This window comes from Crocodylus porosus, unplaced genomic scaffold (genome assembly GCF_001723895.1).
Source record: "Crocodylus porosus isolate Cpor-Errol unplaced genomic scaffold, CroPor_comp1, whole genome shotgun sequence".
NCBI lineage: Eukaryota > Metazoa > Chordata > Crocodylia > Crocodylidae > Crocodylus > Crocodylus porosus.
The window spans coordinates 144,992,821-145,005,676 of record NW_017728886.1 but is presented as its reverse complement, the minus strand read 5'-3'; the positions used below and the strand labels follow the sequence as shown (position 1 = coordinate 145,005,676).

Genomic DNA, 12,856 nt, shown 5'->3' with positions numbered 1-12,856 from the left:
TCTCTTAGTAAATATTTTGTTTTACTTCTTTTTTGGATAAAGGTGAATAAGGCAAAAGCTCAATTAAATTTTCCTTCAGTTGTCTGAATATCTCTGGAATATTTGAAAGACTTGGTGTATATCCTTTAAGTTTCTTCATAGCTGCTGAAAGTGGTAGTAGTAAATTGAATGCTCCTTGAACTCGAATGCAGACAACATTGTTGAGAATCCGTTTCTGAATCTTCATGGGAATAATCTGGGATCCTGTATCATCTATTGAAGCATACTGCAAGTACAGCAAGCTATGTAAACACTTTGTAGCCAAGCCCCATCTAGTTTCTCCTGGCAATAAAAGTGTACTTTCCTTTCCCTGCTTCTCTTTCTGTAATTTCTTCCAAGTCTAATTGGCAACGTGATGATTATTGAATATCTTCACAATCACTTTGCAGTTTGCCAATATTGTCTTCAATGTATTCACACTTACTATGTCCTTTGCTAGAAGATTCAATCCATGAGCAAGACAGCCAAATATAGGCAGTTCTCGACTTAACAATGTTTCGAGTTAGAACGTTTTGCACTTACAACGTGTATAAATTGACACCCTGTTTCAACTTTATGACATCAGTTTCAACTTGGAATGCTTGATCTGATGCGATGCTACGCCAGCGAACAAATTCGCTGTGTTGCTCATCTCCTTGGAGAACATCTGTCTAAACTTGCTTGGACATTTTCTTTAAGAAAGCAGACAAGACTCCAGAAAAACTTGCAGCCAAGACTCTTGAGAAGACTCCAGCAAAGAGCCCTTCAAAAAGTCCAGCAAAGTCACCTCAAAGAAGGCCTTCCAAATCAATATGATTGCTTTTTACGATTATAAATACTTTAATGTAGCTATATTACTCATCTATAACTGGTCGATACAAAATTCTAGGGTATTTTTGGTGAAAATAGGGTATCAGGCCTTGATTCAGGAACCAGTCCCCCATTTATAACATTTTTTTCCTATGAGAAAAGTGGTTCTGAGCTGCAGCGTTTTGACTTAAGATGCAGTTTTCAGGAACCAATTGGGTCGTAAGTCCAAGGACTGCCTGTACTATTAAATGAGGATACTTTGCCTACACTTTCAATCTCTTCACCTAGTAATTTGGCTATGTATCCACCTGTATGATGAGACGATTTGGTAGCAGTTGCTTTCAGGAATATTGGTTCAGGTGTTGCTAACATAAAGTTCAGTAAAAGATTTCCTTGTATTTATCATTATCAGTCCATCCATCTGATATGAGTCAATGATTCTGCTTGACCAATCCTTTGAATAGCCTTTGTTTGAACTCTGTCATACTCTCTATTTAAGAGAGAAGGTGATAAGTGATAATGTGACGATAACTTACACGATGGGGGAATTAGTTTGTAGTGTTCCTTCCAGTATCGATTTTTAGTTATGGAAAGAGGTGTACCACTTCCACATATAGCTCAAGCTAATGTCTCATCTGCTTTTTCTTGATCTTCTTTTGGCGCTTTGTTCACAAAGCTTGATAAAAAGCTTGACTGTCTTGAACAGCTACTCATGATGGATTGCATGTTTGGTGACAGTGATCTTGAAAGAGAGAATCCTGCTTTTTCTTCTCCCGGACTGAGCAGCTCAACATTTTCATTTGCTAGTTTCGCAAATCTGCTGTTTCACTTGAGTTACCAAGTTCCTGCAACAAAAGGTGGGAAAGATTTTTATTTCAGCCTATTCTAGTCTGGCCTCATCTGCTAGAAGGAGCAGGAGAAGCATCAGGGAGCTAGCTTCCCTCCTCCCTGCCAGAAAGAACACTCTGCTGCTCAACTTGCTGCTCAATTGCATTGGGACTGCGGAGCCAAAGGGAAGTATAGCCTGGTTTCTGCCATTGGCTGAGGACTAAGCTCACTTTGCTGGGTTGAAATAGTTAACTATTTATCTATTATGTAATTTTAAAAATATGTATTGTTAAGCCTAAGCTACTTTGGGTGCTTAGCACAAGCAGAAAACTGGATACAAATATTTTAAATAAATAATACTCCAGGGTTGTATTAACAACTTTTAAAATTATAATGTTTTAAAACAATATAGATGTTAATCTATACTCTGTGTTGTTTAACATATTAATTTGTTTACTTGCATAGGATTCCTGAAGTAGGCTTTTCTCAAATGATGTTGTCCCACCACTTGGTTATATTAGATTTTTGTATATGGCTTGTACTCTTTCAAGACATTTTCTACATGTTATTAAATGCTTCTTTATTCTTGTTGCATTGTTAGCATACTTCTGCCTGCAGTATTTACATCTACCAACTTTCTTCCTTCCTTTAGTGGCTTGAACTTCACTATAATTGTACCACAAACTAGATTTTTTTTTTTGGTTAGTCATTATTATGACTACTTCAAACCAAAATCACTAAAAAAAACCTAACAGATCTTATGCAAATGCTTCCAAATTCCCCAACTCAAGAAAAGAAATGAGACACTGTTCTGTGTGTTTGCTGAATTGAAATTGAAACAAAAATTAAGCAGTTTTAGGTTTCACTTGCAGTCTAAGATGATATAAGAATTTTAGCTTTGGTTTTGATTTGACCTGCACAGCCAATTAGGTGAATTCATAACTTGATTTTTGGTTTGGATTATTACGTGAGTGTATTTACTCTCCTGTTTACAAATCAGTAAAACATGTATGTACTCTCTCTCAAACTTCCTAGGGATAATCACCTGAAAAATATTAATTACAACTTTGAAACGGCCAAGCTTGCCTAATTATGGTATTGGTATCCATTCATTGTTATTATTGAATTTTATGAAACAATTTTTAGAAACTGGAAATTTCCAACAGAAAAACAAAGGACTGGAAAATTTTCCGCCTCACATCTCGGTCTGCAGCAATCCTTTGGTGCAGGGAAGCAGGTTTCTTGAGGCTCTGTTATGACCAGATGTACCAAGTGAATGTTCTAGTGCAGGAACATTTTTACCAGCACCATATTGCATTGTGGTACAAAGGGATATCACTTCAGTTTTTGTTTAGGCATAATCTTGTCTTTTCCTCCCTTGTTCAGATTTCCAACACTATGCTTCAACTTCTCCACACAGAAGTGTTTTTATTTGGCTTTATAAGGTTTTGTGTGGTTTTCTTTCCACCTAATTTCTTCTTTCCCATTTAATTTTGCTAGCATAATTACACTTTCCTCTGTTGATAAATCCAAACAATTTCTAAATATTGACTGTAAGACAAGTGGTTGTAGTGAATAGGGATTTCTCATCTCTGTAGTGATTGTCTTTTGTCTGAGCTGATTTATTTTGCATTTTTTAAGTTGATTTCAAACACAGTAAAGCCAATAATACAAAAAAACCCAGCAAGGAGTAGAGTTTTTACCATCGTGTACAAAAAAAAAATTGGTTTTTGTTGTTCTAACTTCTTTTTTTTTAAACTGATTTGGAGAGTTTCAGTTGACTTTTGTAGTACTGAGGGGCTTGGAAATTTGGCATTTTATTACATGATCCTTGCTTTCACTTCAGTATTCAGATTTTCATAACCAGCGCATTATCACTTGGCTGCAGCTGGGTTGTAATGCTCTTTAGCTTTTATTAGCATGTAAAGTAGTCACTCAGTTTTAATAACAGTCTGCCAAAGGAACTCCTTTGTGTTCATTTTAGTGGCATGTGTTTCCATAGTAACTTAAGTCTATGCATAAATGGCCAGTTGCAAAATCAGAACAAATCTTTGCAGTCGAACATCAGTAGTACAGTTTGAAATCTCTTTGGGCCTAGGACAAATGCCTGGTTCATTCTGACATTAGAGTATCAAAAAATAACGTGATTTTGCTGGCTAATAACTGTTTTGTAGTCTTGCACTACAGTTCTGCAGGTTGACATGAGTGAGTTACCACGAAGGATTTAGCCCAAATGTATCAATGAAGACTGTGATCCTTTCTGTGGCTCTCTCATAGTGATGATCAAGTCAGGACCAGCGGGATTATTTGCCAAGCGACTTACTGAATCCTGTAAAACTGATCCTTCCATCTTCACCAGCACTTTAAAGAACTAAGGATTACCCCTACAATAAAAAGGCATAAAGTTTAAAATGCTTTCAGTATTTAGTTGTAAGTGGAGCAGTCTAGTACAAACTTCATTTGACTTTGCTGACTGGCTAGCTGGTCCATTTCTATCACTTCTCTCTGCTGCTGTAGAGAAGCAGCAGCTAAGAAAGTTCTAAGCACCCCAGTTCGTTAGAAGGACATATACAACTGTAGGATGACAGATGAGGAAGGGTGGGTGCCTGGACCCAGTTCCCAACTTTGATTAGGAAATACGGATGAAAATTTCTTATAATAGTCCTTCAGAGATGGTCCTAACGGTTCTCATACTAACTGTCTTTTCTTGCTATTTAGTTATGTTCTGGTAGTGAGAATTGTGACCCTAGAAATTCCTGCAGTAAGCAGGAGCTTTCAGGCTGCGCCCTTATGGAGCAGATAGAGATGCCAGTTTGCCTGGCTACCACTTTCCCCCTTGTATAACTTTTTGAGAGATCCTTTTCAGTTTTAGAAATGGCTCAATGTGTTTGCTTGCTTGCTTTTTTTCTTAGACTGAGATTTGTCTTGTTTTTCAGCAAATGGGAAGTACTGCTTCTCAGCCTTATTTTGTGTAAGGTTGTCAGTAGCAGTGAACAGTTACTTATGCTGAAAGTATTTTCATTTGTTTCTGTCTGATTACTGTTCTGTTGTGAGTGTGTGGTCCTTGCCTGACTTTGAGAATATCCTAGTTTTCCATTAAGTGAATTGCACAGTACCAAATTGATCATAAATGATAAATACCAGCCTGAGTGCTGGAAATGGCAGAATTAATCTTTTTGTCACGAAAGTTTGGTACCCTGCATACACTTTAAGTTCCAACTCATTCCCTAGCCATTTTCTTTTACCTTCTCTTATACAGTGGGATTTCTCCGTATTTGGTTTATTAGCTAAAGCTACCTTTTGTGTGGTCATGGATTTTAATTCTTGCTGAATCTGCAAACTGGAGAATGGAGATTGCTATGTTTGGCAGTCTTGACAACAGGTTTCTTTCTTTGTGAATCCAGTTTCTTGTCCAATGTGGTTTTAAAAAAAAAAAAAACCTCAAGAGATTCCGAGAGCTTCCTGAAATATATACAACATACTAGTTCCTATTTCCTCAGCACGGGGTATTCTTACTACTTATCTTGTATAGCCTGGCTCTTGCTGCTTGAGCCTTTTTACCAGAGCTGCTCTTCCAGTACCATATTTACTCAAATCCAAACTGAAGAGTTTTTTTCTGCCCCCACAAAACAAAAAACCTTGTCTTGGATTTGAGTATGGCCTGGGGTAGGCAGCTGCACAGGGGAGGGGAGCATGGGGAAAACTGCAGTGGCAGGGGGCCACCACTTCTGCTGCTGCTGCCTGGCTAGGGCTGGAGTCAACATGTGTCCCAGACCAGAGCCACCATATAGGGTAAGTGGCAGGAATGAACGTGACAGAGGGGCCAAGTGCCTTAGGAGCAGGCTGTGTGGGGGAGGACAGGCAGTGGGAATAGACTCTCTGCCCGCCTGCCACTACTCTCTCTGCTGCTTGCTCCCCAGCCCCAGGAGTAGGAGAATGAATTCAAGACAAGCTTCCAATAATTTAAATTGTAGACATAGATAATTATAACATTTATACCTTTTTCCATGTGTATAACCTAATTAAAGGGAGATCATCTAAATGTGAAGTCTTTCTGGGTATGGGTAAATATGTTGTTATTACTGGGAACTTAGATTTGGAAATGATAGTTTTCTGTCTTAAGACTATCATTTCCAAGTTTAATTTCCCAGTAGCAATATCATATTCTCCGATGGCTTGGTGCTCCTGTACTAACAGATGTTTGAACATAAGAAGACTTTGTTTTTCCTCTGCCTGATTTTTGAGCTTGGCAAAGATCAGATCCTCTTGCCAAAAACTTTCCACCTCTATGTTTTCAGGGACTGCTTCACCTGATTTAGATCAACGTGTCACACAGACTTCCATGTTTCTGTATATAAATCCATTCTTTCCTATTGTCTTATTATGGGACAGTTCTTAATTTTCAGATAAGACTGAAAGACACTTGAGTACTGTCCAGGGATTTGGTACAGTCTTATTCCAGTGCTCGCTGTAGGTAGAGATTCAATTCCTTCCCTCCAAAAAGCAGTCTGCTGTCTTTGTTCCAGAAACTTGAGATTTCATAAGGTGCCACTTCTATTGTTCTACCCACAAAATAAAAAAAATGTTTAAAAAATATCTTTTATGGCACCAAAATCCTGAGAACCAAGAGGTTCTTTAGATTTTATCATTTTTAAACTAACAGAAAATCCACATAGTTTACACACTTGTCCAGGATATTAATGTTCCTGACTAGTGTTACCATAAGCATTTCCTGTGGTTAACTTTACAGACTTGCTTCTGTTTTTCTTACTTTTGCCTTTTGTGATTTCTTTAATTGTATAGGTATTTATCAAATTCTAATTGTGAATATAATATAACAAAGTGGAGCTGGCTACTGTTGTCCCATATGCAAACTGGCTGGTAGCAATGAATATCTGTCTTCAAGCGAGGTGTTCCAAGCTCCTAATCTTGAAGGTCTTTTTGACCGAATTTCTTGACCAATCCAGTGAAGAGCTGTGGGTTCCTGAATGTTTTCTTCTATGTGTATCATGAACCAGTTAAGTCTCTTACATTACACATATTATTAGTCTTTCAGTCTGCCATGAAGCACTTTGGAGTAGGGAGTTTGCCCTAATATCATAGTTGGAATATTTTCTTTTTTCCTTAGGTTTATTTGTCTAAAGATTTAGTTTTCTGCTTTGCTAATCTGTTTAGTCCAGTCATGTACAGTTTCTTTTTCAGCTGCAGTAAATAGGAAAATTGACATTAGATCTTATTTAGGAAAAGAACCTTCTGCTCTGAAACTACAAGCAGTTAGATTAAAACTCATGAGTCACAAATTGTCTAATTATTTTCTGGCTATTTAGCCTTATAGCTCTGTATGTTGAAGTCCTTAAACTTTAGAACAGGTAACTTTTTGGACACCAAACAAAATTAATGGAGAATTGCTTTCAGTCCTGACTTGCAAAGATGATAGTAGATGTATGCATACTTCTGAACAGTTGTAGGCTGTTACAAATTAATGAAAGAGAATAGGTACCTATTAAATCTTTTGCATAGTAAGGAGGTGGCTTGTTTATTAGCAAGCAAGAAAACTACTGAAGAAACACTGTATAACACAGGCTCTAAAGAGGGTGAAAATTAGCATAGCTCCACTGAATTAAAACAGGGTGTGGAGTTGATGATGAAATTGGGCAAATCATCGAACCTTTCTGTTCTCTGAAGCTTTGCAATGAATGAGTCAGTGTAGCTGAGACTAAATCCCAGAAGTTCTGTTTCCAAGTTCCATAATCAAGATGCTATCTGTATTTTGCTAAACGATCAGTAATGCAGTATTGTTAACATTAAAAGAAACCCCTCTAAAACAAATCATTAAACCTTTGTTCTTTTACCTGAAGACTTGAGTTTGAATTCGTTTACATTTGGTCCATGTTTGGAAATTTCTCCTAGCTGTGGCTTTGTCTGCTCTAGTATTTAAAGATGTTGTCATATCAAATCAGCCTGATTATAACAACTTCTGTAGCTTCTAAAATTTCAGTTTAGACAAAACCTCTTTGTTATAGCAAATGTCAAACTGGTCAAGTTTAAAGTCTAAAAGGGAACCTAAGATGTGCTTGATTAAATCAAACAAATTCTGTTAACTTTGTGGTGTCAGTCAGTGTTCAGGCCTGTTTACGATTGAACTGATTTGGCTGTTGGGTTCATGTGAGAGGGAATGAGCACCATCCTGCTCACCTAACAAGACCCATAATGCCCATTAATAAATCTTGAAGTGCTTTATAAAGGATTTCAGTATTGTTATCCTATTGCACAGATAAGAATACTGAGTCAGAGATATGAAGTTATTTGCCCAGAATGCCAGTGGCAGAGCAGTAAATATAGCACCTAGGTTTCTTGGTTCCCAGTCCATGGCCCAGTCATCTCACTTTAAGCAAACACTGTAAGTTTTGTGGAAACAGATAGGCCTGTTCTTGGAGGCTAGTTTGTAGATGCTATCTGTATACATGCAGCCAGATAAAGTTTAAAAAGCAGTTGCCTGTAAGAAATTCACACTTTCCAGCCAACTGAACTAGTTCAACCACAATGATCAAGTGTGGTTTATTGTAGATACTTACTTGTAATGTTTATGGAAACCATTACAAAGTAACAACAGTCCATGTTGAAACAGGTCATCTCCAGTTGTGTTTACATTTGTAGTATGAACAAGGTCTGTCCTCCCTCCTTGTTTTGTCTTGTTCTTTGAGACTGACTGACTTCTTGTGATCTCTTATTTTTTAGGTGCAATTGTTATGGAGCGACCAAATGTAAAGTGGAATGATGTTGCTGGTCTTGAAGGAGCCAAAGAAGCACTCAAAGAGGCAGTGATATTGCCCATTAAATTTCCTCATCTATTCACAGGTGAGAGAGGTCTTGTAGCTATTCCTTGATGTAGTGATTGGGATGGCTGGAGAGGTCTTGAGGACTATGGCATATTAGGCCTAAGAGCTTCTATTTTATAGGCTTGCTGGGGAATCGCACGAGAAGGAAAAACGGTGGTTCAGAAACAGGTTATCACTTACACTGTTACCCTGGGAATGAGGGTGACTGCACAACTTTCCCTCACTTAAATCAGACTCCCACACAGGTAATGATATCCTCTATAAACCCCCCATAGATTCACTCAAGGCCTGTGGCAGTGGGCAAGCAGCAAAGCAGCAGGTGTGGATACACTGGGAGCTGTAACTGCAGACCTGCGCACAAGCAGCTCTGGGCATAAGGTTGCTTTTCACTGAACTGAAGCAGCAGTAGAATTCAGGAGTCCCCTGAGTGACTGAACAGGATTGCACTGCTTACCTCCATAGTGTGAGGAAGGGTCTAGAAAAGGTGCCCTAAACATTGTCCATCCTTGACCCTAGTCAGCATACTGAGGCTGCTGGGGATCCCCCTCTAGCAGGGGACAAATCGCACAAAAATACAAAAAAGATGAAGGTGACACCACTCACCGTTGGTATTTGGAATATGCGTGTGCTAATGGGCTATATAACAGATGGATGAGAGAGAAAAGCTCTAGTTGGTAGAGAACTGGCCAAATTCAACATTCAGATAGCGGCCCTGAGTGAAACTTGCCAAGCTGAAGGATAACTCACTGAAAAAAGGAGCTGGCTATATCTTCTTCTGGAGTGGCTGTAGTAAAGAAGAAGGTTTGCCATCAAAACACAGCAAATCATCAAGCTCACAGATCTCACAAAGGGAGTGGATGACAGACTCCCGCTCATGAGACTTGAAATGTGCAACTATCATCACCGCCTACACACCCACCATAGCCAATCCAGATATGATTAAGAACAAATTTTATGAAGCCCTGGAGTTTATCACAAGTGCTAAAGGCAGACAAGTTTATCATTCTTGTTGACTTCAATACTAGAGTTGACACAGATCACCAGGCATGGCCAGATGTCATCAGAAAAAATGGTCTTGGGAAATGCAACCGCAATGGGCTCCTCCTGCTGAAGAAAGGCATCAAATACAACTTCTTTATCATCAACACAGTCTTTCACCTGCCAAACCACAACAAAACCTCTTGGATACACCCATGCTCCAAATATTGGCATCTCACTGATTATGTTGTCAGCAGGAGAAGAGACAGGATGTCAGTGACAAAAGCCATGAGAAGTGCAGAATGCTGGACTGACCACGGGCTCATAGTCTCTAAGCTGCATATCCAGATGCATCCTACTAGATGACCACAAGGCAAATAAAACACCCAAAAACTTCAGTGTCTCCAAATTTAAACAGGCATTTGTTGAAGAACTGTGTGGCCAACTAGTAGCAATTGATGTAAACTCTAATTTAAACATCAAGAAAAATTGGACATCCTTCAAAGACTGTCTACTTGGCTGCGTCCAGTACCCTTGGTCCCACCACACTTAAACATCAAGATTGGTTTGCTAAAAAAGATACTGACACAGGGAGACTAGTGAACAAGAAACATAGGCTCCATAAGGCCCGTTTTGGAAAATAGCACTTCAGTATCTAAGAAGGCAGCCTTCAACAACATCAAGAGGATAGTTCAGTGCAAACTCAGAGAGAATCAAACCCTCATGGCTGAGTGGTAAGGCAGATGAACATCTTGCTGGGGTCATTTGACCCCAGTATTCTTTCCTGCCATGGCAGGGGTTCGGACTAGATGATCTGCTCAGGTCCCTTCCGACCCTACAAACTATGAAACTAAGATGAGATTCAATCCTATGCAGAAAGGAATGATGCAAAGAATTCCTGCGATGCTCTGAGACAATCTATGGGTCACAGTCACCAGGAATATTTCCAGTCCTGAGTGCTGATGGCACCACATGAGCCATGAGCTGATGGCTCATTGCCAAAAGAAAGATACTGGAAAGATGGGCAGAATACTTCAGTAACATCCTCAAGTAGAAGTTGTTTAGTAAGAGGCAATTGATCGACTGCCCCAGGTAGACATTAACATATTTCTTGCTGATTCTCCAATGCAGAGTGAGACTGTGAAAGAAATTAACCTGCTGTCAAATAGTAAGGCGCCTAGAGTAGATGTTATACCATAAGAAGTCTACAAGGCTCTGAAGTTGACTGAATTCTTCCAGTCGGTCTGGATTCAAGGAACTATGCTCCAGGAGTATGAGTTATGCATCCATTGTCCACTTGTAAAACCAGAAGGGCAATAGACAGTCCTGCAACAGCCATTGAGTATTGCCTTGCTGTCAGTTGCTGATAATATTCTTACCAGAATTCTGCTGAATCACTTTATGCAACACACTGAACAGAGGCTCCTGCCTGAGAGTCAGTGTGCCTTCAGGAAAGGATGTGGGACCATAGCTATATGATGTTTGCAGCTTGTCAGCTTCAGGAGAAATGCCAGGAACAGAACTCCAGCCTGTACATGACTTTCATTTCATTTAATGAAAAGCATTTAATAGTCAGTTGGGAGGATCTTTAAAAGATCATGGCAAAATTCAGTTGCCCAGAGAAATTCATCGCGATGGTTTGGCAGTTCCGTGATGGCATGCTTGCTCATGTTGTGGATGACAGTGAGTCATCTGAACCATTCCCAGTCACCAAGGGATTCCAGAAGGGCCCCAAACCTCTTCAGTATGATGTTCTCTGCTGTGCTTACAGATGCTTTTTGTGACTGTGACATTGGGATTGACATCAGATACCAGACTGGCCAACCTCTTTAATTTGAGGAGACTACAGGCAAAGACCTAAGTTACAGAAAGTGACTCTTCATGATCATCTGTTTGCTGATTTAGTGTTCCCTGTAATGCTGAGAGGTAAACTTTTCCACTCCCTGAAGGGTTTGGCAGTGGACAAGTTCACCTGTCTCAGCAGTATGCTGCCACATGCAGTTCACATCAGTGATGAAACCAATGCCAGAATTGCCAAAGCAAGCATGGCCTTCGGCAGACCATGTGCAAATGTGTGGGAGTGCAGAGGCATCAGTCAACAAAGAAAACTGAAGGCCTACAGAGCCATTATGTTGTCAATCCTGACATATACATGGGAAACCTGGACAGTGTACAGATGCCGTGCTGTGAAGCTTAGCTGCTTTCACATGGGCTGTCTGAGGAAACTCAAGTGGATAAAATGGCAAGATAAAGTCCCAGCCGCAGAGGTTCTTACATGGACAAGGATTCCAAGGGTCCACACTCTTGATAAAATCACATATGACGTGGGCAGGCCATATCACCAGGATGTCAGATGAGCTACTGCCAGAGATCTTCTATGGTGAGCTAAAGGAGGGGGGCAGCATTTTCAGGGGGGCCAGAAGAAATGTTTCAAGGACTCCAACTCATCCTTGAAATGTTTCAACATTGACCTGATGTCTTGGGGAAAATCTCTCTCATGAGCCTTCCACCTGGTGAAGCCTCATCTATAATGGAGCTACAGTCTATGAGCCAAGGAGAACTGCTGAGGCAGAGCAGAAGCACAATGTAAATCTCTCAACAGCAGCACATCCACTGTTGATCAAGCAACCCAAAGCAGCATCTCTTACTCAGTTTGTCGCAGACAATTCAAGGCATAAATTGGCCTGATCAGCCACTCACATGCTCACAGAAACTAAACCAGTGATGTCATGTTCATCCTTTTAAATTTGAAGATGACCAACATCATCATCATCATCACTTATGTAAGTTAAAGCAAGGTTTCAGGTTGTATTTCTTATAAACATCTGCTACATCTGGAAAGGCAATTAGTTATCACTATAAAGATTTGCACCTTAATAGATTATGTCAAACTTCTTTCAAGTGAAAAGTACATAACATTATATAAACACATTTAATGCACTCAAGTGAGGATCCATTTTTTCCATCCAAGCTCTTCACCAAATTGATGATTGACTCAGTGTTCTTGAGAGTTTTTCCTTTTTTCTTGCCCCTGTCTTAGGAAAAAGAACGCCTTGGAGAGGAATTCTTCTTTTTGGGCCACCTGGTACAGGAAAATCTTACTTGGCAAAAGCTGTAGCAACAGAAGCCAACAACTCCACTTTCTTCTCAATATCCTCTTCTGACCTAGTCTCTAAGTGGTTAGGAGAGAGTGAAAAGTAAGTGGCTCAAATTGATTTGATATTTTTTTTCTCAATCCCTCCGCCCCTGAATAAATGCTTCTCTTTGCTTCTGAAACATGTAGTCGGTGACTGTGGGCACATTGGAAGGATGCAACAGGCTACAATCAGACCTAGACAGGTTACAAGGGTGGGCGGACGAGAATAGGATGGGTTTCAACACAG

General features: G+C 39.7%; 1 protein-coding gene across 2 annotated transcripts in view; it reads left to right on the top strand.

Annotated features, from left to right (window-relative positions):
* The window catches only part of VPS4B (vacuolar protein sorting 4 homolog B), a 51,796-nt gene that overhangs the window by 14,052 nt on the left and 24,888 nt on the right, over positions 1-12,856 (top strand). For both annotated transcript variants that reach the window (XR_002102384.1, XM_019542275.1), the window contains exons 5-6: positions 8,395-8,514; positions 12,514-12,670. Coding sequence is in view for 1 of the 2 variants with exons in the window: in XM_019542275.1 (XP_019397820.1) it covers positions 8,395-8,514; positions 12,514-12,670 (277 nt within the window). In the remaining variant the exon portion in view is untranslated. The remainder of the gene's footprint in view (positions 1-8,394; positions 8,515-12,513; positions 12,671-12,856) is intronic.